The sequence below is a fragment of the Apostichopus japonicus genome, chromosome 19 (assembly GCF_037975245.1).
Source record: "Apostichopus japonicus isolate 1M-3 chromosome 19, ASM3797524v1, whole genome shotgun sequence".
In the NCBI taxonomy this organism is placed as follows: Eukaryota; Metazoa; Echinodermata; class Holothuroidea; order Aspidochirotida; family Stichopodidae; genus Apostichopus; species Apostichopus japonicus.
This window is the reverse complement of record NC_092579.1, coordinates 6,406,825-6,432,075: the sequence shown is the minus strand read 5'-3', so window position 1 is coordinate 6,432,075 and position 25,251 is coordinate 6,406,825. Positions and strand designations below refer to the sequence as shown.

Below are 25,251 nucleotides of genomic sequence, written 5' to 3'. Positions count from 1 at the left end.
ATCTTTAAAACATGTCTAAGGTTCATCAATACAAGTGGCTGGACTACTTAGTCTAACACACAGACCCCTACAGGGAATAATTTAACTAGCATCACATTGCAAAATGCTATGCAAAATGGTCAAATTGCTAGATACAAGTCCAAACATGTATAGCAGTTTTTTTATTTTTATACAGGAACAGTAGTATTTTATGAATGACCAATTTCAGAGTCTTGAAATTTGCTATGCAATATTTGAACACTAAATTATTTCCCTGCATTAGGTTGGTGTCTCATATGCAACACAAAAGTGAAAAGGGAGAAACTTTTCAGAGACTTTCATGGCCTCAAGTATTACATGTTTATAATGCAGTCAAAAATTCTTCAAGGACAAATGGTTTTTTAAATGTCATCCGAGTATGCACCTTTTTTGATATCCGAGAACATCATTTGGTCGAGTTATGATTATTATTTAATAAAACTATGGATTAGCATTAACATTTAGGCCTGTTCTTAGGAGCCATAGTTATCGTCCATTTTGCTCTAAAAGGAGCATTCCAGAGAATTAAAATATTTTAAGAAAAAGCTGAATATTTTGAAAACCTGAATTGTTACAGGAAACATAACAAGAATTTTTTTTTTTTTTTACTTTAACATATCAAGACTAAAAATTCTGCCTAACCTCATGCTTTAAATAATTTCTTCAGAAATTTTGGTTCAAGCTATTTCTTGGTTCAAGTCTTAGTTCAGGAAACCCATCGCTAACAATGTTAAATCATACAGTAAACTTCAGTAAATCTGCCATTTGGAAATTGGTTTAAATATTTATTCAATGTTGGGTATAATTTACGGCGATGAGTAAGTCATCATCAGGTTAAACTGAATATCTTTCTGGGAATTGATATATTGATATATTTAGATTTGATTACTCGCTCTTGAATGCCGATTTTGAAAATAACCTTTCATCAATTGTCATTTTGTTTTCCCCAATTCCACAGAGATTAATGAGTGTCTCAGTAACCCATGTATGAATGGAGGCCAGTGTGCGGATGAGATCAATCGGTTCAGCTGCTCATGTCCAGGGGGTTTCTCGGGACCAACGTGCGCAGAAGGTTAGATCGGAGAGTCTTGTTAACAAAGAGAATAAAAGTCATGACGCAATAGCTTCTTTGTCTACGGAAAAATTTCTGGAATTTTGTATTATCTGAACAGAATGAAAGCATGGTGCACACTTATGTTTTCTTTCTCTTTTGCAAAAATAATCAGAAATTATGGATTAGAAAATTGTCCAATATCTAAAAATGAGGCAGATTTTAGTGTTGAGTCATTAGTTAGTTCAGCATTCCTTCTTTTTTTATTTATTTATTTATTGTTTTTTTTTTTTAAGTTAGACCCTCATGGATTTAAACAACTATTTACTTGCATTTATGCAACAATAAATTTCTTTCAGCTAAATTTTTCCCTCCTTTTGAGCAATTGTGTGATGGGGCATGCCAAATCTTTCTGTTACAATCAAATATTTATCTATTAGTGAAGATGAATTTTGATTAGGTTTTCCACATTGAGCGATTGCTAAAATATGTCTACTACACTCATTGAAGAAAAAAATTCCTCTTGCTATATTTTTGTGTTGGTGCTGGGTTTCCTTTCAATGTTTCCACATTCCTGCCTCCCTTGTTTGCTTAATACCCACTCTGCTTTTCTAAAATTTGTGTATGCCATAAATTGTTTTAAATGTTGTAAACCTGCTTAATTTCTTTATCATTGGCAGCACTTGTTTTTTTCTTCTCCCACCCCCCCCCTCCTGTATTACATTGTGTTATCTTTAAAATGTAGTTATCCGATTTCTGAGTGTTGGAGTTTCATTTAAATTAATACAGTCTGAGGCTGCTTACAGAGACGTAAGGTAATATAACTAATATATCATGCAGACCTGAATATTCAGTATAATAGATAATATATTAAATCAGGACATTGTGTTTAACTTCATAATGTCATTTCTGATCAGGATCAAAGCTTGAAAGAGTAAACAAATATTATTTGTTAGCCCAGGATTGACAAATGGTGGCCTAGCAATCAACCAATTAATGTTATCCAGTACTCGGTAGGGGCCTATTAACCAACGGTTTCAATAAGTGTGCTAATTTGTAAACATAGCAATACTTGTATACTGTTTGATTAATGACCACATACAGTTGGAATTAATGTAACCCAAGAGTTACATGAAATTGATATTCTGAGAGAAACATGGATTCTGTTTTAAATTTTAATGTTTTTTTTTTGTATTTTAAGTGTGTGAACTTTGTTGATTCCTTACCTATTCTAGCCCAGCGTTTGTGTTACTCTTGCAAAACTTGTTGCAAAGTGTCATCAGCTGATAACTTATGTTTTCTTTTCTAAAAACATGATTTTTATCAAATATAATATTTTTTAACCTGGCCACCATCTGTGTCTTCTTTTGTGTTTTCTTGTAGTAGACATGTAGTCGCTGCCGGTGATGGGTTTCCTTTTTTTTTGCTTCTCTGTGGTTTTTTTTCCCCTACAATTCGCTACAGTCAATATTTTCTTATACGTCATTGTTTTTCTGTGTCGCAACACGTAATGCTTATTTTCGGTAAGTAAATATTCAGAATGGCCAATTTTCTACTTCTTGTCGTTAACTGCTTCCTTTAAATGTTTTCCTGCAATCCAATTTTGCAATATCCCAATTATATTCCTTCCTTCCTTTCAGTTCCTAAGATCGCAAACACTATCTTTGCATGTTTAACCCAGATTTCATGCATTCCCCTTTTATTTTCTTCTTTCATTTATTTCTTAATTTTGCAAAAGATGAGGCACGATTATTTATTATGATATTAATGTGTAATAGCCAACATTCTTTGAGATTTCCCAGAAAGATGCACTCTTATTAGTTTTTTTTTTCTCTCTATGAACTTTCACTTGTGACCGACTTCTGTCGCACCAACCCGTTTGTCAAAATGGTGCTATTTATGGCGAATAAAAAGAAATTATTGAAAAACGTACCTCAGATAAGTTGGGTCATTGAGGAAAAGGTAATAATTGCCAAACAAAAGTACTGTAATTTGTCTTTTTCTCTTGAAAACTTGTAGATATTAACGAATGTTCCAGCAATCCTTGTTTGAATGATGGACTCTGTATGGACAGAGTCAATCGATACACCTGCGACTGTATGGATGGATTTGAAGGAACGAATTGTGATGTCGGTGAGTAGAGATTAAGGTTGTCATTAAGTAATTAATTAGAGTTGTTTATAGTTTCAAGGTTACAATAGATATTTTGTTCGGAAATAGTTTATTAATGATAGGTTAATTATCAACTTTATTTAGTTAATTAAGTGTGAAATAGTTAACTAAAAGGTTCAAAGAAAATCATTGTGATGGTAAGTACAGTTAAGGGCTTAGTTTAATAGTAATATGTATAGTGAAGTTGTTTGTGAAGTATCATGGTGTGAGTATTTGCATAATCAATGTAGATAAAAAAAAAGGTCTTGAAATTTCTCAGCATAGTTAGTTCATGTGTTAAATGAATTTTTAAGGGGATTGTCAAAAAGTTCTGTGAAGTGAAAGGATATGTAGTTTAGAGTTTCCATGATAAATGTGGTGTTAAAAGTTAGGGGTTAAGTGTGTAGTTGAAAGAGTATTTTACATAGCACATTTTGCAAAGGACCCGGCGGGGTACTTGGGGAGGGGGCCATGTTCTAATCAATAACTTTCACAGTAATGATATTCATTCATACTTGGTGCTACAATGTCAACATCAATGAACATTGGTCTGACCCTTAATTCCTCCCCCTTCCTCCTCCCCCAATTCTCTAACCTTGGCCAGGTTCTCTGTCACTAAAGCAGTCATGTATTGTCGCTTAGGGACAAACAAGACGAGCTATTACTCGTGCCAAAAATAGCACATTATAAATACACCCGATACTTAACAGTCCAAGTTTAGATCCTTGTGGAATCTTGAAAGAAAACTTTGAAAAAGTCAAAATGGACATTTGGTTTATGCATGCAAAATGTTACATAATTTTGATATGCTTAAATGACCTTTGCACCCTGCAAGATACAATCCTGATTTGTCACTGCTTTTATATTGCTATGCATTCTCTACAACACACAGATATTGATGAGTGTAGCAGTAATCCATGTCAGAATAATGCCACCTGTACGGATCAAGTGGCTGGCTTCCACTGTACGTGCACTCCTGGATGGCAGTCCGAACTCTGTGATGCAGGTTTGTGAAATTATTGTTCAGTTAGTTGCAAGTATCTTACCATCAATGGTAAACCATTGATTGATTGATTAATGGATTAAATAGTTGCATTAGTTTTTGGTTTCATTAATAAAGCTGTTTTCAAAGTGCAGATCACATAAACAAGAAATGTTATTTACAATTTAGTCCAGTTTTTTTTTCAAATACAGAAAAGGAAAATGTAATGACGTAAAATCCAATAATGTATTTATATCCTTTGCTTTGTATTTGATTTTAATATGTATTTATTTATTTTCAGACATTAACGAATGTTCCAGCAATCCTTGCTTGAACGGAGCGACTTGTATCAATCAACCGAATTCATATACCTGTTTATGTGCTCCTGGGTGGATTGGAGATACATGCATGGATGGTGAGTCGTTGCATTTTTTTATACTTCAAATAGTCGTTACTTTGTGAATTGAGTTTCTTGAATATTCTCAAAATATTATTTAACAATATCATTTGGTAGTAGAAAATGTAATTGTAAGTTATTGTGGGTGATTTAGTGAGATAAATTTGGGAAATGGCATATTTTGGGGTAAATTTAGGATTTAGGATAAATGTCTAATTTACTTTTTTGTAGCATACCTGTTTTGTCCTATTGTTTTTGATCAGTTTGTACAATTAAGCTTTTTTGGTGAAGTTTAGACACATTGAAAACTTAAAAATTATGAAAACAATGACAAAAATTCTGATATACTTTACTCTAGTTGCCTTTTGTTGTAAATTTTCTCAAGTATTAAGTTGTGGATGTTTCACTTTTCCAGATTTTAACGAATGCAGCAGCTTCCCATGCCAGAACGGCGCCACCTGTCAGAACGGAGTCAATAGGTACCAATGCGATTGCCCAGATGGATGGCAGGGAACCAACTGTCAACTTGGTAAGCTTGTAATTAAACATATGTCTTGTTAATAATCAACTGAATTCTTGGGTTGTAGCACTGTTTAAACTTACCTCTCTTTATATTACTTAAGATTAAGATAACTCCTGACAGATATTTACAAAATATAATACAGATATTTACAGGGATCTTTACAGAAGTAACCCCAGAGCAATTCCACAGGGAAAAACTTTGTCATTTCACATCACACCTGTTATTGTACTACAGCATTGTTGGAACTTGTGTGTATAAGTTGCCACTCGAGTTCAAAATGGTAAATGTCAGAAAATAAGTTTTATGACAGGATTTAGATCTAGAATTACAAATGGGGACTATATGTGTCTTTTTTTTTTTGGGGGGGGGGGGTGGATTTGTAGGGACAAAAACATCTCTCTCTCTCCCAAGACTTTTTCATAGTAGAAGTAAATTACATTAAAATTTACCAACTTTTCCACATTTTCCTTGGTTATTTACAATCAATTGTTGGCTAACCATACTTAATTAGCTATGTTGCCTTGTGGTATTAAGTGTCAAAACATTTAACCAATGTGCATTTCAAAAAGTGTAGTAGATTTTATTTCAGGAGCTGAGTACTTAACAATAGGTTTTTAAATTTCTGTTTCCTGAAGACTTCTATTAAATCATAACCAAATATTTAAATATTCTCTTGTCTTTCATATTTTCACATTGAGTTATTGCCTGTCTTTATGATGAATTACCTAACAGCTGATTGGCTCTCTCTGTTCCTCCTTCCCTGTAGATATCAACGAGTGTGCTAGTAATCCATGTCAGAACAGGGCTACTTGTAACAATGGACAGCACCAGTATACCTGTACATGCCAACCTGGATGGGAAGGGACCAACTGTCAGATAAGTACGTAATCCACTTTTTTTAAATTTTTTATATAACACAATTTAGTTGTATATCCAGTTTTGATGTATATAGTAAAACGTTTACATATTTACATAGTCACAAAAAATGGTTAAATATTATTTTCAACGGGATAGATATTATATAAAGTCTAAGTGTAATTCAATCGTAAAAGGACAGTTTTTTAGCCGGCTGTTTATGGGAACCAGCTCATAGTCATCAGCACATTTCTGTCAGTGGTCGGGGTTTTCTCAAGATAAATCTCATTGTAACTTTTGAACCGATAAGAAGACAGAATTACGATCGGTTTGATAAACCGTTTCTAAATAAATGTAGATAAAAATTTCACCCGATAAATGCAGTTTCAACCATCAATGGAGACTAGAATGCCTTTGCATAAGGAAGAACCATTAAATATTATTTATTGTTTTACTACTTTTATATTAACAAACACTTGGCCAACATTCTGCTAATTCATGACTTGGTGTCTTTGTGATGATGTATAAATTGCCAATCATTTTTACTTTTTTTACTAATGTTGTCGTTGACTTATCTCCTCAGATATTGACGACTGTCAAAGTATGCCATGCTTCAACGGCGCCACCTGTCAAGATTTTGTGGATAGATACGAATGCGTATGTGCTCCCGGTTGGTCTGGTAATAACTGTAACTTTGGTAAGTGTGAAAACAGGTCAGCAATAAAGCATTGATAACACTTGTAGATGAGGAGGGGGAGGAGGAGGATGAGGAGGGGGCAGCAGGGTAGCATAAACATTGATATATTGAACGTAATATTTACATAGTTTTATTCTAGCATCATATCTCTGTGTGGCGGACTATCGTTCGCAGTCATGTTAATGGCAGTGCAGACTTGGTGTAGCCAAGGTGTAGGGATCTAGTTAGACCGTGGAGGTGTTGATATCCTCTGTAACATCTTTGGTGACCTTAACACATGGATGTTAATAGTAGTGCAGCATTGGTGTAGGAAAGGAATAGGAAAATGGAGATGCTTGGGGTTGCTGGTACCTTCTGCAAGACCATGGATATGGTTACACTAGACATGAATTTTAATGGTGGTGAAGCATTGTTGTAGGCAAGGGGTAGGGAGAGGAATGCATTGGGTTTCTGGTACCTTCTGCAATATCTTGGATGACGGTACACTAGAATTGCATTTTAAGGGGTGCATAGCACTGGTGTAGCCGGGGGCTAGGGAGTGGGGTTGCTCTGCAGACCTTACACTAGATATGCAATATAAAGGAACTTAAAGCAGTGGTGTAGCCAACGGATGGTTGTGAGTTGGATGCTTTGAGGTACTTTATGCAAGAACTTATTGACCTATCACTAGAAATGCATTTTAATGGTGGTTAAGCATTGGTATAGTCAAGGAATAGGAAGTGGGAGGAAATTGGGATGTTTTGAGATGCTGGTATTAATCTTGCATTAGATACACATTTCAATTCACTATTTTAGTGCAATGTAGAGTTTATATTGATCATTCATGATTTGTCAATATATCTATTAAAATCGATGATTTTGATTTAATGTAGATATCAACGAGTGTAACAGCAGCCCCTGTTTGAATGGTTCCACTTGCTACAACAGACAAGATATGTTTGAATGCGAATGCGTATCTGGCTTTGAAGGAGTGGTCTGTGATATCGGTAAGTAGACATGTGCTGGTTTTGTATTCTAGCCAAGTTGATTTTATCTTGTGCTCAAAGCCCAGCCAACAGAAATGAGTCTCTTGTCCGTTCAACATACAGTCTCTTGAGGATTTAAGGGACAGGTTAATTTATCATCTTTCGTAAGTTTTGAAACCACGTTGTCACCCACCTGGGTGACAGTCTTGGGACTGAATTTGAGCGGGTGGGGGGAGCAAGTGATGAAATGCAAAATTTGTCAAAAAGAGATGGTTCGATAGAAAGCAGTTTACATCCGCAAACATAGAATAGAATAGATCAAGGTCTAATGAAAATATGTATGGCTTCCTTCTCTCTGAACTCACTCTAAAACTCAGTCTCAAACTTAGCAATTGGTACCGGCTACCAAAAACATCTTTAATACATACTACTTTTCAATTCCACATTTTACACAAAGAAAAAAGTGCCTGGGTGAGAAACAGATCAACTCATGTTTACTTTTGGAAGAGTAAGTGTGCAAACGTGAGATGGTCAGATGTTTAAAGGCTTAACAGGATTCTTTTTAATAGACTGCTATCAAATATATGATCTTCAGATATCAATGAATGTGCCAGCTTCCCCTGTCAGAATGGAGGAACCTGTGACGATGATGTTAATGGTTATGCATGTCTCTGTCGCCCTGGTTACGGAGGAATCCATTGCCAACAAGGTGAGATATATGAACATCTCTGGATTGAAGCAGAAAAAACCAAGAATAACACAATAAAGATTGTTTACAAGTAGCTGTAAATAATGATAGTTTTAATTTTTGTGACAACAGAGAGTATTGTGAGAAAATTAGTCGTGCCCATTTACAAAATATGTATAATTTTTTAATTACTAAAATTGAGCAGGGATCTGCAACATTACCAAACATAATAATTATGAAAGACATTATATGTTTACTCTATTTCTTGACAAGTATCCAGTATAAAATAATCACCTTTTTAAAATATTGACGAAATTGCAATGGAAAAAGACAATTGCATTCTTCAAACATTTAGAGTATTCTGTTGTGTTCATTTGCTGTGAGCAATGTCTATGATGTCCATTAACAGCTTATTATGCTTATCATAAATCTAATCTACCCTCTTTTGTCCAACATTAAGACTCTATGGGAAGTATTGAATAAGGAGTGGGTGGATATGTAGAGTTTTATATCATTTTCTGATTTCTATTATTTTTAATGTTATTCTAGTTCCTTGGTTGGTTGAATTTTTTTTAAATTCTTATTTAATTTTGTTTCCTTCAACCAGAGGTAAACGAATGCATCAGTAATCCTTGCCGAAATGGAGCCACTTGTGATAACTTACTGAACCAATGGAGCTGCCTATGTTTGCCAGGATGGACGGGCAACACCTGTGACTCTGGTAAAAAAAATAAAAATAGTCTCATTTATGTTCTCATTTTAGGGAGTCTCATTAGCCTCATAGTTAGGGAGTTTCAGGGAGTCTCAAATAGTCTCATTTTAGGGAGTGTTAGCTCAGTGTTTAACGCCGGTGCCTTTCAATCATAAGGTCCAGAGTTCGAGTCACTCCCAGATTAATGTTTATCGTCCAGTTACAGAGTTGTTGACAATTGACAATTCATAATCATGGACTTTAAATATGAATCTAAGAGACTGACTTCGGTCAGCTTGGGCTTTAATATGCCAATGATGGCTTCTTCGCGAGTTCCTGCTTGCAGGAGGATCTAAAATACATACAATACATACATACATATGAAGTTATGAGTTATATGAAATAGAAAAACGATTGCTGGCAGAATAATCTGAGTTAGTTTTATAGCAAGTTTGTACATCTGACTTTGGACGCTCAAATGTGAAATAAACAATGAAGAATTAGTTTTCTTAGTCTCCACAAAACTGTTGTTAAATAAATACAAACAAGCCAACTACACTCTAAGGTTTTCATTCCATCATTAAAGACTTTGTGGTGTATCATATTAGAATGAACGTAGGAAAAAAATTATTTTTTGAGGTATTTTTTTTAGTCTTTCATTCTAATGGTCGATCTTGAAAGAAAATAAACCTGACATCACATAATGCAAAACATTAATAAAAGAGTACCGGATAACTCATCGTGTCTTGTTTTACGTTTGAACTGAATTGATTTTTCAGAAATCAATGAATGTAACAGCGATCCTTGTCAGAACAACGGTACCTGCATCGACGGGGCAAACTCCTACAGCTGCGAATGTATCCCTGGTTACCGTGGTTACAACTGCGAAACTGGTGAGTAACAGTCAGAGTGGGTTATGGTAATAGTACTAGTGAACTTCACCTATTCCCAGACTATTCATTTCTTTAAATTGCAGATTACTAGGTATCAATAAGAGAACAACTACTTTCATGACAATCCGTCACGGTTCCGATTGGTAAAAAAAAGCTAAAAACATCGGCCTGAAAGTTAGGTTCTCATAAACATATGCCAAAAGAATTAAAAAGGCCAATTGTTTCTTGGGTACAGATAAATTACATTTTCTTTCATGATCCTTTTTTCTTTTGTAAGCTTTTTTTTTGTTTACTCTTCTTTCCTCATCTATTCCTTTTACAATTTGTTTTTTGCTATTTGTCTTTTATATTTTGCTATCGAGAGAGCTGGCTGGTCGAAGTGGCTGTCTTCTTCAGCCCTCCTCCTCTGCTTTTTGTTGTATTCCTACTTTGAAAATCCTTGCTTGTTTTACACTATTGGAAATGAACTGACCCTGAACTGAATTGTAAAGTTTGTTTTGATTTATTTTTCTTTACAGAAATCAATGAATGCTTCAGCAATCCATGTCAAAACACAGGCACTTGTACCGACTTCCTTGATAGTTATTCATGTCGATGTCTGCCGGGCTACTCTGGAGATAACTGTGAAAATGGTAAGATTTACTTTTTATAAAGATTAACCTCTGACCAGGATTCAGTTATCAAATTTTCAACCTTTAGCCATTGAGGGTTGGGAGGGGGGGGGGAGGAAGTCAGGAAGGGTTGGTAGTAGGCATAAATCAGTTTTTTTTTATGTCATTCTTTATAGTGATTCATACCACAAGGCTAGCACAAGCCTAAATAGTGATCCTTGAATGTGGTGGGTGGTGGGGGGTGGGGTGGGTTCATATAGTATTTCATGAATTTGATGTGAAAGGCTTTTAGGAATCAGTATCGTGCAATCATTGCTTAACTATGTGCTAACTGCTTCTCCTCCCATAGAAATGCCTGGAGATAAATAAAGATATACAAATTTGTACTATGGTATTATGAATATTGATTTATGAATAGGGTGCAAAGGCATATCATATGGTATACATACCATATTACAAACCGTTGTGCTCACAATGTTTTTGTCATGCCTGAAACTTGAGCATTGCAATTCTTCAGCCCATTTTGTAATAATTCTATGATGCATTTTGTCACATCACCTTGAACTTCACTTCATCTTTAATGTAAGAATGTCTTGATGTTCATAATGTTATAATGTTTTCCTTAATATTTTTATGATTTGATTTTTTTTATGTGAAAGCAGTGTAACAATGTTTTCCATAATGTGTGTATGATTTATCATGTGAAAGGAATGTAACAATTTCTTTGTAGAGCAGTTTTATTTCTAAGAATCTTGTGGTTCATAGAAAACTTTTCATCTTTTCCTTTTCAATCAGATATTGATGAATGTGCCAGCAATCCTTGTCTGAACACAGCAATTTGTAGGAATCTAGTGAATTCATACGCTTGCATCTGTCCATCTGGTTGGACTGGAACAAATTGTGATGAAGGTAAGATAAAAGAAAGAAGCAAGCCTTGGTGGTATTTTTGCCTGGTTCGCCTTTATAAATTATAAAAGCTGTGATCATTTAATTTTGTATTAGCTATTCTCAAAGGTATGATTTATTAGTCATTTTATATTTTGGCAAAGCATTATTTTTGTAAAAACATATCAATCTCAATAATGCATGTTAGTTTAACCAATTTGTTTACCAATGGTATTAATCGTACGATCCCATCGAAACCTCTGCACTCGACCTTACTAATCCCATCGAAGCCCCTGTACTGGACATCCCTAATCCACCGAAGCCTCTTTACTGGACCTCCCTAATCCCATTAAAGCCTCTGTACTGGTCCTCCCTAATCATCGAAGACTCTGCACTCGACCTCCCTAATCCCATCGAAGCCCCTGTACTGGACTTCCCTAATCCCATCGAAGCCTCTTTACTGGACCTCCCTAATCCCATCAAAGCCTCTGTACTGGTCTTCCCTAATAATCAAAGACTCTGTACTGGACCTTCCTAATCCCATCGAAGCCTCTGTACCAGACCTCCCTAATCCCATCGAAGCTTCTGTACTGCACCTCCCTAATCCCATCGAAGCTTCTGTACTGTACCTCCCTAATCCCATCAAAGCCTCTGTACATGACCACCCTAATCCCATCAAAGCCTCTGTACCAGACCTCCCTAATCCCATCGAAGCTTTTGTACTGCACCTCCCTAATCCCATCAAAGCCACTGTACATGACCACCCTAATCCCATCAAAGCCTCTGTACCAGACCTCCCTAATCCCATCGAAGCTTCTGTACTGGACCTCCCTAATCCCATCAAAGCCTCTGTACATGACCACCCTAATCCCATCAAAGCCTCTGTACTGGACCTCTCTAATCCCATCAAAGCTTCTGTACTGGACCTCCCTAATCCCATCAAAGCCTGTGTACCCCCTGCAATTGTTCTAGATCCATTTATGGACAATACTGATCTGCCTATGGACTATATCATCATCCTTTTCTTAGTAACATTGAAACAATTTGTTTTTTATTTACGTAGATATCAACGAATGTCTCAGCAATCCTTGTCAAAATGGAGGCATTTGTTCCAATGGACAGAATAGATACACCTGTACTTGTGTTAACGGATACACCGGAACAGACTGTAACCAAGGTAATTGATTCTTTATTACTTTAATTTATTTCAATTTTATTTAAATCAATCATATCCGTCGAACAAGATAAAGCGATAGAATTAAACACTTGTAGTGATAATGTCGCTATTAAAAGTAAACAATATGAAATAGGATCAAATTACAAATTGTGGACTTAGGAGTTGGTAAGGAGTTTTTAATGGTTATTCCAAAGAAAAAAGTCTGCTGGGAGGATTTCTTGTTCTCAACGATACTGTCACAATCACCTTTCAAAATTTGCCGATAATTTTCCTGTCTGCCATTTATTATTATTATTTATTTTTTTAGTATCCGAAGTGCCTGCACAAGTTCTTTTTTAGATCAAGCCTTCCATGAATTCTGAGTATCAATAAAGGATATGAATAAGCATTGGCAGATGACAAACTGAGTGAAATTGTTGTGGGAAATGCCTTTGTTATTAGATTGTGTTACCTTGGCATTCTAATCAATTTTTAGAGTGCAAAGTATATTTGACTGATTCAGGTATCACTGTTATGTAATATGGATCTACAATTCTAGATTCATCATCTTGTGTTTTTCCATTCGTTTTTAGAAGGAAAAAGTACATCTCTTCAAGGTTTCCATTATGTTTTCTCAGCCCTTAAAATGATTCTATCCTCTTATCTCGTCTCATCCCACCCCTACCCGATCCCCTACTCCCGATCCTAACCTATTCCCAACCACTCAACTCCCCACTCATATCAACTAAGATACTGTTCCAATTGATATTTCTTTCAAAATTTACTGTAAAACAACTGTCATATTCCTTTCCATCTTTTGCTAACTGTCTATCCGTCTCCCTGTATCGTAATTCACTTGCATAGATATTAATGAGTGTTCCAGTGTTCCCTGTCTGAATGGCGGTACCTGTACCAACGCTCGTAACTTCTTCTCGTGTGCCTGTGCACCGGGATTCCAGGGGATCAACTGCCAGATAGACGTCAACGAGTGCAACAGCCAACCGTGCCAGAATGGAGGCACCTGCGTGAATGAGAGAGGGCAGTTCTCCTGTATTTGCACCGACGGATGGGCCGGAGTATTCTGTACCAATGGTAAAGCAATCTGAGTTGTGCCGTAATTTAAATAAAAATTGGGTTTACTTTAATGTATGTTTGATTGTGTACTAGACCATGTAATGATGGCGCAAGGGACTATGTTTGGTGGCATTCGCATAGGTTTATGAATATTAATTCTAATAGAGTACCGAAGAAGTATGCATGTAAGTTATGATTCATATCTGTATTTTGCAATATATTCTGCTATATGATACTGGATGAAAATAATCCCTAGTTCTTTGCTATGTTGGTGTTGTAAAGGAATTCCTTATTGATGTGCTGGGCCATTCTTGATGGTGTTCTATACACTGTGTTAAGTGGTGTACTGGACTGTTTGATTGTGTATTGGACTATGTTTGATGATGTACTATGATTTATAAGATGGTATGCTCTGGTATTTGCTACATTTTGATGGTATATTTGTCTGTATTTGATGGTGTACTACATTTGCTTAATAGTATACTGTGGTATGTTTGATGGTTTACTGGATTATGTTTAATGGTGGACTGTGGTATGTTTGATGGTTTACTGGATTATGTTTAATAGGATACTGTGTTATCTTTGATGGTGTACTGTGGTGCATTTGATGGTGTACTGTGGCGTGTTTGATGGTGCACTAGGCTATGTTCTGTAGAATGTTTCATGGTGCACTGGTCTATGTTTAATGGTGTACTATGGTAGGTTTGATGGGTTACTGGACTATGTTTAATGGGGTACTGTGTTATGTTTGATGGTGTTCTGTGGTGCATTTGATGGTGTACTGTGGCGTGTTTGATGGTGCACTAGGCTATGTTCAATGGTGTACTGTAGAATGTTTCATGGTGCACTGGTCTATGTTTAATGGTGTATGGTGTTGTGTTCTGCCGTATTTTGAATGGTGTGTTTGATGGTGTACGGTGGGTATGGGTGTGTGTGTGATGCTGTGATGTTGTGTACTGTGGTTTATTTTATTTTGAATTGGGTTGTGTTTAATGATTTACTGTGGTATGCTTGATGGTATATTATATTTGATGGTATACTGTCATATGTTTGATGGTTTACTGTAGTATGTTTGGTGTGGGGCTTTGGCTACATTTAATGCTATACTATGTTTTACTGCATTGATATAATTTCAGACTTTTCCGAATGTTCCAGTAATCCCTGTCAGAATGGACTGTGCGTGGACAGACAGCTTGGCTATCAGTGTATCTGTGAGCCTGGATGGGAGGGAGCTAATTGTAATCAAGGTGAGTGAACTGTCTGTTAAGTAATATGTATCTGTTGTAAAGCTAAGAGGATGTCAGAAATGAGAAAAGATTTATTTAGACATTGCCACCATCAAAACAGCATTCTTGTCTTTAAGCACTACTTTGAGCAGAGGGATCTTTACTTAAAAATTCAATATATATATATACATATACATATATATATATATGTATATATATATATATATATATATATACACGTATATTGTCACATATACAGGTGACAAACGCCTACAGTGGAATTACGACCTCCTTACAGGTTTTGAACCTCTGGACATACAATCAGCATCCATGGCCTAGTGGTTAGGGTGTCCGCATATGAAGTGGGAGGCCCATGTTCGAATCACGGTGGAGGCTGGAAAAAAATTTCACTGTTCTTGATTTTCCAACTCATTGTGATTTCAATTAAATATATATATATAGATAGGGATCTATATATATTTGTCTATGCATATCCACAGATATCAATGAATGTAGTAGCAATCCTTGTGAGAACGGTATCTGCACTAACGAACTGGACAGATTCACTTGTAACTGCTTCCTGGGCTATCAGGGCACAAGATGCGATCAAGGTGAGTAATCTTTTGGGTTCCAATACAGAATGTTACAATATTGTGTCAGGTCTTATCCATGTTTGCTTTGTTTCCGTAGCTTCAATGGTAATGTGGTTCTTCTTAAGTTTAAAAAAGAAAAAGAAAATAACCGATTTTATTTATCAGAGTTAGTTAGAACACATCCATACTCCTACTGGTTATCTTTGCAGTAGAATTCTTCCTCTCATCGAATGTGTTTCTGAATATTAAACATATGGTGATGTTTTCTGAATTGTGTTTAATAATTGTCATTGTAAAAGATCAAAACTCTTGAGAAAGTCTTGCTGCTTTTTCAAGATAAACTTGATCACTTGGTCAAGACCTACCATACTAACACCACAGAGAAATGTAGCCTAGGCTTTTCGTAGTAAAGAAGGAAAGTAGACACTTGTCGACTTAGTACATAACATTGCTGGAACAGTTATAGTGTGAGGTTGTAAGAATGGGAAAATTGTCAATTAAAGGTAGCTGTAATACTTATTGTCTTAAAAATTTAACCAATCTTTATGTTATTGTGTATGATTTTTGTGTATGTTTTGTGTATGTTGTTTTGTATTGTGTATGTTTATTGTATGTTTTTTTGTACACTAAGTTATTTATTCATTAAGGGTGGTAACATTAAACTGCATAAGCTGCTTTCAGAGATGATTTTTCCTTGTTCTCTTTCTCCACTTGACATCATTGACTTCTTCTAGGACAGTGATCATTCTTTACAACAATTTCCCTCCTGTCTGTGAAAGTTAGCATCTTATACAGTCTTTCTCCCCCCCCCCCCAGATATAGACAAAACCATGACCTAATGATAACAATCGTATCAGCTATCTAATTATGCCTACCTTCATCACCCTGTCCTGCAAATAAAATGATTTACCAGTTCAGTCAATATTTGTTTTTTCTTGTTTATAATTGATCTATTCAGATATAAATGAATGCCTTGGTTCACCATGCCAGAATGGTGGAGGTTGTACTGATCTGGTCGGAGGGTATCTCTGTGATTGCCCCCAGGGATTCTTAGGCACAAACTGTGAATTCAGTAAGTTGTTTTGGGGATTGACTGTGTCTTCTTCTTCTTCTTCAATATTAGATTTTTTTGTTATTAATTTGTTATTGCCGTACCAGAGAAAGAAAATTTGCCAAGGTTGGAGGTACCTAACTTGAAGTAATTTTAGTGGGTGTCAAAGTGGCCTTACTCAGACTACTCAATAGCACTATTGAATGGAGTGTAAAGTTGTCAACAACTATCACTGCTGTAGAAAAGAAAAAATTACTTTGTACTTCTAGGTTAGTTGTAAGATAACTTAAACTTCTCTTAAAGAATATAAATATGACTAATGAAGAAGCAAAAGATGGACAAATTAAAAGTGAGACTTATTCACAAAATGGGTTTTGTAACTTGCATGCACTTAATTAATCTAGCATTAGCAAAGGCTGCCTTTAAATATCAAAAGGAGAGATGGGTACTCCATAGGGTTTCTGTACTCTCAAAAGTCTGTAGGCTTTGAATAAGACTAACATATTGCATCAGAGCTTTCATGGTCACCAAGATTTTGGTCAGTGTGTGTACAAGTCAATTTTGTATTCTCGGAGACTCTTTCTGTGCTCTCGTTTGATGAAAGTGTGGGAATACTTTTGAGAATAAAAAATGAAAAATATTTATTAAAATAACATGTATTTATTTCATGAATCTGTTCAGCCCCAACAACAGTTGCTATGGTAACAGCAGGTATGACGGTTGTAATGTTATGGTAATAGATACATAGAAAGCTCAGTGTCAGCAGTGCATACTTTTTCTTTATTGCTTTATTACTTTATTGCTGGTATTTTATGGCATTGTAACAGGGCTCGAAAAAGAACCCCCCCTTCCTCCAAATCATGATATATGGCATTTGTTTACTTTTGTCAGGTATATCTGGATGGGGTTTTTTGGGGGGGGGTGGGGTTGAGGGTTATTTTGGTACATTTGCAAATTTGCAGGACAAAATGACCACTTTCCATCAGTGTTTTCGAGCCCTGGCAGTAGATGCTCCATATTTTGCTTCTCATAATCCCATTGCATATCAACATATATCTTGAAAGCATAGTCCAGAGGTAAACTTTAGTTTTGACTATAACTAAGGAATTTAGTTTATGCTTTTCTGGTGAAATTTGCATTGAATTTATACATTTCCATTTTGAAATATTTATAGCTGGGGTGGCCATTGTTTTAACCCGAAAGTGAACTCAGAGCAAACATGTGTGATGTCACAGTTAGGAAAAATATGTTTTCTGTTTTTGCTTTATTTTTCACTCTTGCTGTATTAAAATTGGCAGTTTGGTACATGTATTCTTTTTACCCTAAAGTGTTTGTTAAATTTCTAGCTACCAGTTGGTCTATTAAATCATACTGCATCAAGAAAAAATTGAAAGTAAACATAACACCCAAAAATGGCCCTTTTTTGTGCCAAAGACATCTATTACATCATACCTGTTATTTGCTCTTTGCTCTTTGTACACCAAAACACATAGCACCAAATTCAAATCCCGAAAAAGCATGTCGTAATTGAGTAAAAAAATTCCCGAGGACGGTTAGATAGCGTTCCTTTATTACACGTCGTCAACAATCAAATTTACCTCTGGACTGTTCTTTTCATTGTTTTGCTTATTTGTGTATTCGTTATCCCCTGTTCTATGTTTTTGCATATGTGGGTTTGTTTATTCGTTTATTGATTTGTCGGTGATTGGTATCCCTGCCACCTCTCTGCTTCCTATTCATAGATATAGATGAATGTTTCAGCAACCCTTGCCAGAATGGAGCTACATGTAATGATGGTAGTAATGGCTACACTTGTAGTTGTAGTCGGGGATATTTCGGTGGAAATTGTGAAAACGGTGAGTCTTGATTTTCCTCTCTCTCTCTCTCTTCCTGGTCTCTTCCTCCTCATGATGTTGTCCTTTATTTTATGACTTAAAACCAGATTTTCTGTAGTGAGATACATGATGTAAGTATGCAGCTTTGAAAAATGCTAATTTGCATTTCTAATGTGTGATTTACTTTGCACAATGTCTAATGAGGTATAGTGCCAGATTACATTGTCAAGCAACTTTGTGTCAGAAACTCAATTTTAAGTTGCGTATTTTTTCTTTTGAATGAACTGAAACTTAATTTCTAATTTGCACATTTGTATCATTTTTGTGGGAAAGTGATCTATCACAAAATTCAATTCCAATTTAGTTTATTTCCATGGTAACCACAATGTGGTTGGTTCTCCATACAATGTTTTGAAAAGGTTACCTAGTCACTGACTAGTGTACTGGAATTCCTCACACACAAAGCTTCTGTAGGTGTCTAAACTATTTGTGTCTATGGTATGTTCGTGATTGTGTTTTTCTGGTATGTCTGGTTTCTTCATGTTCTATTTATTCCCTTGCTTTTAGAAATTGATGAATGTCTTAGCAACCCTTGTTCAGATAATGGGTTTTGTTTCGACCGCACCGACGGTTACGTTTGTGTCTGTGAACTTGGGTACAGAGGTGTTACGTGTAATGAAGGTAAGTATGCACAAACCTCATAGGTGTCTAGCGATCCAATTAATCTGAGCTGTTACCTAAGCTGCTCCTGTCCGGTGGCCTCCACCTAGACATCCTCATGCTGTCCTGTCTGTTGCCACACCTCATGTTGTTACCCAGCATCCCCAGTCGGACTGCTTAAACTTCTCCCCTTTTTCCTTTTAAACCTATTGCTTTCCCATTCTGCATTGCTTTTAAATTTATCAACCGGAAAATGTATGTAGGAGCTTGACTGTTTTCTGAAGAAAGTTTATTTAAACAAAGTTTCAATCATATGTCAAGTGTTTGGAGTGTATTATGGCATAAAAAAGAATATAATTGATCCCTTTCATTGCATTTTTATGGGAATTGAGAAAATTGATCCGATTCCTTTACTTATACAAGTCATAGGACTCTCCTAATGTTTTTCTTCTTTTGATCCAATGTGAAATTTCTAAGCAGCATGTGTACTGTTCCGATACGATCAAAGTGTCCATCGTGCATCATTCCTACTGTCATGGAAAAGTTATTGAAATTTTGAAAATGAATTTCCAGGCCATGAAATTCACTTTGTTCTATGGCGAAAGGTCATGGAATTCCTTAGTTAAGAAAATGGAAAATTCATGAAAATTCTATGAAAGGGTTGAAAATGTGTTCATTGTGAATCTGTTGGGTTTTTTGCAGAAAAAGTGTCTTTTCTTCTAATTCGAAAGAGTCTTCTAAAAGGAAATATTAGGCGATAAACTAATGATTACAGTTTTGGGTGCCCAAAACGAAATGTAACTTGATGACTACATAGTTTACTGATAAAGTAATTGCATTGTCTTCTATGAATTTGTCAATGAAATTGGCACAATTTTCTTTGTCATTGGAATAACAGAATAACGTTGTTTGATACTATAAACCTATTGAATCTACCTAGTTTGTCCAATTCAAATAGTTCTGATTGCTATCTGTTCAAATTTTGCTTTTGAAAATTTGATAAGGGCAAAGAAACTTTTGTTTAAAATGGGATTTGAATCAGTTACCTCCGGTGCACAAATCAACAAATCAAATTGAGCCATCCAAGCCTTGTCTGTCTGGTCATCCATTTTTCTATCAGGCATTTTATTTGATAAAAATATCCACATATTTTGCTTATCTTTCATAAATTGCATTCTTCTTTAGTGATTAATGAATGTGATAATACTCCCTGTGAAAATGGCGGTTTTTGTGTTAATGGCATCAATACTTTCACCTGCATCTGTAATAACGGCTGGACGGGAGAACTCTGCGATTTAGGTGAGTAAAACGTAGAAGAATCACTACTTGAAGTGTTGGTTGGGGTTTGCTTTGGGATATAAACATTGCCTCAATTCACCATTCGTACAATTAGATAGCAAAGAATGTTTCGTGTTGGTCCCTCAAAATGTTCTCAAATTAATCCAGCAAGACCAAATGTAGTGAATGTTCGGCCTTTGTTGCATTGAGTGTTAAAAAAGAGCTTTGATAACCTCTCATGTGTAATACTTTCAAAGCAAATATTAACTATGACTTTGACCGTGACTTTAATCGTGTTTTCTCTGTACCTGTGTTTCTATATTTAGACACTGATGAATGTGCTAGCAATCCATGCCTCAACGGTGTTTGTATCAACGAAGCTAACCGGTTTAGATGCGTCTGTAACTCTGGATATTCAGGACTTCTTTGCCAATTAAGTAAGTTATTGTAGAGTTCTTAGTGCAAGAGCTACCCACTCTTTGCAGCTGACCTCAATCTCTCCTTAAAGGGTGTGAAGACTCGTGCAATAAGAAACGTCTAATGCCGGTAATCTGTACTAGTTTCGAATGAGGTGTAACAGAAGTGTTAGACACCACCATCGATCCCAGAAAATACACACACACAGCTTGCTACCATCGGTAATTAGACACAAGTGTACAGTCAGTACATATAGCTGCGGTCAATACCCACAGCACAGTGTACAAACGATACAGCAATGGACATCTCAGGTCCAGCTAAAGATAACAAGGTATCACGTTTCATTACTGTCTGCATTTTGTAGCGACACGAAAAAAACTTCACTTGCAAGCAACAGAAAGTTAACTTTTTCAGATGGCCGCACACGGTTTGGGGCGAGTCTTCAATGCCTTTTAGCGACCACTCAAGATGTCCTCCAGGCAGATGTCACACCGCTCTAAGAATATTACTCAACAGCGATCTCAATTGTATGCAAAGTCATTACCAACCTTTCCCCTCTGCACAGATTTGAACTCAACTGCGAGAGTTTGTTAAACACAACAGTTTGTTGAACGGAAACTAGTATTCCAGGCAGTCTTTCTCAGGGACCAGTCTTGGTTGCAAATGTTATTATTTATTGTGCCCCCGACGACAGTAAACTTTGAAAAACAAATATCAACATAGAAACAACTGGTGCATATAGCAATGAAGTTGAGTGAAGCATGTAAGAGCTGTTGATGATTCCAAGGTTTTACCTTTACATGCTCTTAAAATCCCCCATTTGGGCGATTCATGCATCCATTTGGGCTGTTCATGCATCCATTTCTTTAAGCATTTTGAAGGAATTGATAGCATTTGAAGCGTTGATAGTTTTTGATTGGTTTACACAAATTTCCATCATGTACCAGCAGAAGACATAAGACTATTGGCTATAGTGTAAATTGTTCACACACACCTTGCTCTAAACATTACCTTAGTCAATCCAACTGAATCAAGTAAAGCTAAAATGTCATTATTCACCTCTGCTCTTATCATTTTACAGAAATGTTAACATATAAGATCTCAAGTTTTGCAATCCAAAAAAAGGGGGGGGGGGATAAATTTGTTCATATCTTGTAGAGTTGTAACCTGTATAATGTCACTGTTTTTTCACATATCTTTTCGTGGCCTGCCCTGACTTCCTTTAGATATAAATTACTCTGTTTTAATTCAATGTCAATGTGTAGTCATATTTAGAAATTCGAAATGGTACACAAAGAAATTATCAGTAAGTTTTCAATGCCATAAATAGTATTTTTCTTTAAATAAATATTTTTTTTCTTTTGTGTGTTTGTTTCAGATACTGATGATTGCAGTGGTAACCTATGCCAGAATGGAGGTATTTGCATCGATGGCCTAAATGCGTACACGTGTAGCTGTCCGGACGGTTTTACAGGTCCCTTATGTGAAACAAGTGAGTCTTCAGTATTGTGCAGTGTAAAAAAAAATATAATAGTCCCTCACATATATGTGAATCCCAATTTAACCAGGTCTCCCTCACCCTCCCCCATCCCATCAATCACTTCATAAAAAGAAATCAAAGGGGGTGGGGAGGGGGGAATGCATGATTACCTTTTAGAAAACTCAATAAGGAGAAAGAATAGATCATATGTCAAACTTTGCAAAATAAATCTTTAGTATTTTCTTTCATATTTGCTCTAATATGCTTTGTTTATTTATTTCTTATTTATATTTTGTAAGTACATTGGGTTTTACAGATAAAATAAAATAAATATATATATATTATATGTTATAACCTTTGTTTTGTCTGATATGAGAAAGTGTTAGACTCATTGCATACATTGCCTCTTCAGGTACAAATATATCGTGAAACATAAACCTTTCTTTTCAACGCAAACAATTACAGCCATTTCTTATTTTATTTTTCTTCATTATTAGAAACTTCACAGAGTAATATCTATAAATAATACAGGTGTATCATCTTTGTCAATTTTACTCTTCAATTTGATCCCTAACTAATGCAAAGCGATCTTTTTTTTAATCCTTCTCCACAACTTGTTATCATTTTGATTGTCACTTATGAGAAATTTATCAAACAACTGTTAATAATTAAGTAGTCTGTAAGAAGTTTGTAATAATACCCTATATTAATTTCGTAAATAGAATTATTAATATTTTTTAAATATAATTTCCAGTTCTGAGGGAATTTCTTAAACTCAAAAATATGAAAACTCATTATCCATAGATTTATATCTTATGTGGCAGATATTTTCTCATCGTCAGTTTTGGTAAATAAGTAAGTCTTTTCCATTGATGAGAATTTTTACAGAAAAGCTATTTTTTAACAAAATATGATAAAAAAAATCGTAAAATTCATAAAAGTTTCTCTTTGTATAACCTCGTTCAATCTGCTTTTGCCAATTTCAGACACTGGTTGTCGACAGTCAATCGACATCCCGACTTGTGGGGTGACCTCAATAAGCTCTCCTAACTATCCCGCCAACTACGATCCTTCTCTGGACTGTCTCTGGATCTTCCGCGCCGATACTGGCACCCGCATCAGGGTCGTCTTCACTGCTTTTGACGTGGAACCGTCGTTTGACAAGGTCCGAACGGGATTTGGAGATAACTCGCTCAGCCAGTCCACACAGCAACGAGAGTTCACAGGGTCTGACGTACCGACGGCTTATATTAACCCGACCAACGTTATGTGGATGACATTTGAAACAGACTCGAACAAAGAGCAGACTGGATTCAGTGTGCAGATACAAGATGAATGCTACAGTGAGTATGCAAAGGATACAAAAAGAAAGCACTGAAGGGATTGTGGAGTGGCTTTTTTTCTTCTCTCTCGTTCAGTTCTTGTGAAATTATTTACCGTTCAATTAAGCAAATTTAAGCAGAAAAATCTGACTGGGAAATTGCAAAATTGAAAGAGAATAAGTTTATCCTGTAGTACATTGCAATATGCTATTCAAAGTGATCAAGTTTCTATACAGGTGTAAAGATGTTTAGCAGTTTTCTACAGAGCAAACATAGCATCTTATGAGAAACAAAATTCCGAGTTTTCAAAACTGCTGCCCAAATTTGAACCCTGCAGGGGAATAATAATAATAAGTAATATTTATATAGCGCATAATCAGCAAAGCTGCTCAAAGCGCTTTACAAATGTAAAACCTAAAAACAAATAGTAACAGAAACCAAAAAATTAAATATATAGAACCAATAAGGCACAAAATGTAAAAGCCTAAAGCAACAATATAAAATCATCCGTACTAAACGATAATAATTAAAGCCCTGAACGCATATAGTCCAAAACAAATTCAGAAATATGTAAATAATAAAACAGTTTTAAACAAAGAATACACAAAAGATTAAAACATAGTTAATAATTAAGTATAAATGGAACCAATCAGTGATCTCAGGAAACCAACTCTCTACCAACTGAACTGAACTAAGTTCGGAAGGGATCCCTTTTGAAATATTTCATTGGTCTGGGGGCGCCATACAGTCAAAAGTCGTGCTTTCATTCAAACCAGGTTACCAGGGATACCACCCCAGTTTGAAATAACCTATATAATACTGTCATGATTAGGTGTTTCCTTTGCAGATTTTAGCCCGTTTTATGAAGAAAGGAGCAAACTATTAAACCATGATTAAAACATAATTCACAGCACATACCTAATGACTTGATGAATGTTTATGTTGGTAATCACAACAAATAATATTCCCCCCCCCCTCTCTCTTCTTTCTCTCCAGCTGGCACCCAGTTTCCCTGTCTCAGTGACCCCTGTCAGAATGGAGGTACATGCATCGATCAATCGGACAGGTTCACCTGTAACTGTGCCTCGGGATACTTAGGGACCACATGTGACACACTCATAGGTGAGCAGAACAGGGATGCAACCACCTTACTACAACTTTGTAGCCAGAAAAGTTTTGTAATGTAAAAATACATCATACTGGATCAATTTAATGAGAATTAATTACAAGCTTGGTACTTCATTATGTAGGTACAATACTAACTTCTCTTTGGAAACTTGATAGGAATAGACACCTGTTTTGGTACTATAAAAGTTTCATTCATATTGTCTCTATTTTCTGGTTTCCATTCCATACTCTTGCCCTCCCTTGTACCTTTTCCTGTTACCCCATCCATTTTATAGTGTTAAACTATATGGAAGCAGTATGTATTACTGTCATTGAGCAATTGTATTAACTGGGTGCAGTGATGTGCACAGTATTTCAAAGGTTTAGGAATGATGGGGAGGGGGGTGGGGGGACAATTGCAAGTTTTGCCCTGACTGATCATTTTAGGGGTGTGGCTGTAAGGTTGTCCCAAAAAACATCCAATGCTGCTTACTGAGACTACTTTAAATAGACTATAAATTATGTCTTTAATTATAATACAAGGTTGTGCTAATAAATTCTTTTGATTTTTTAAAAATCTCCTGACTGATTGAAGTGGGAGAGCCACAGCCCAGCCTCCTCCTCCTCTTTCCCCAATTAGCACAC

The 25,251-nt window shown here is 35.8% G+C and overlaps 1 protein-coding gene across 1 annotated transcript in view; it reads left to right on the top strand.

Moving 5' to 3' along the window:
- Positions 1 to 25,251, top strand: part of LOC139959749 (uncharacterized) — a 150,099-nt gene that overhangs the window by 99,100 nt on the left and 25,748 nt on the right. Inside the window, exons 75-99 of the mRNA XM_071957583.1 lie at positions 977 to 1,090; positions 3,089 to 3,202; positions 4,113 to 4,226; positions 4,504 to 4,617; positions 5,015 to 5,128; positions 5,889 to 6,002; positions 6,561 to 6,674; positions 7,547 to 7,660; positions 8,235 to 8,348; positions 8,935 to 9,048; positions 9,798 to 9,911; positions 10,430 to 10,543; positions 11,318 to 11,431; positions 12,471 to 12,584; positions 13,428 to 13,655; positions 14,774 to 14,884; positions 15,364 to 15,474; positions 16,415 to 16,528; positions 18,250 to 18,363; positions 18,910 to 19,023; positions 20,188 to 20,301; positions 20,607 to 20,717; positions 22,076 to 22,189; positions 23,164 to 23,520; positions 24,496 to 24,621. Coding sequence (XP_071813684.1) covers positions 977 to 1,090; positions 3,089 to 3,202; positions 4,113 to 4,226; positions 4,504 to 4,617; positions 5,015 to 5,128; positions 5,889 to 6,002; positions 6,561 to 6,674; positions 7,547 to 7,660; positions 8,235 to 8,348; positions 8,935 to 9,048; positions 9,798 to 9,911; positions 10,430 to 10,543; positions 11,318 to 11,431; positions 12,471 to 12,584; positions 13,428 to 13,655; positions 14,774 to 14,884; positions 15,364 to 15,474; positions 16,415 to 16,528; positions 18,250 to 18,363; positions 18,910 to 19,023; positions 20,188 to 20,301; positions 20,607 to 20,717; positions 22,076 to 22,189; positions 23,164 to 23,520; positions 24,496 to 24,621 — 3,210 coding nt within the window. The remainder of the gene's footprint in view (positions 1 to 976; positions 1,091 to 3,088; positions 3,203 to 4,112; positions 4,227 to 4,503; positions 4,618 to 5,014; positions 5,129 to 5,888; positions 6,003 to 6,560; positions 6,675 to 7,546; positions 7,661 to 8,234; positions 8,349 to 8,934; positions 9,049 to 9,797; positions 9,912 to 10,429; positions 10,544 to 11,317; positions 11,432 to 12,470; positions 12,585 to 13,427; positions 13,656 to 14,773; positions 14,885 to 15,363; positions 15,475 to 16,414; positions 16,529 to 18,249; positions 18,364 to 18,909; positions 19,024 to 20,187; positions 20,302 to 20,606; positions 20,718 to 22,075; positions 22,190 to 23,163; positions 23,521 to 24,495; positions 24,622 to 25,251) is intronic.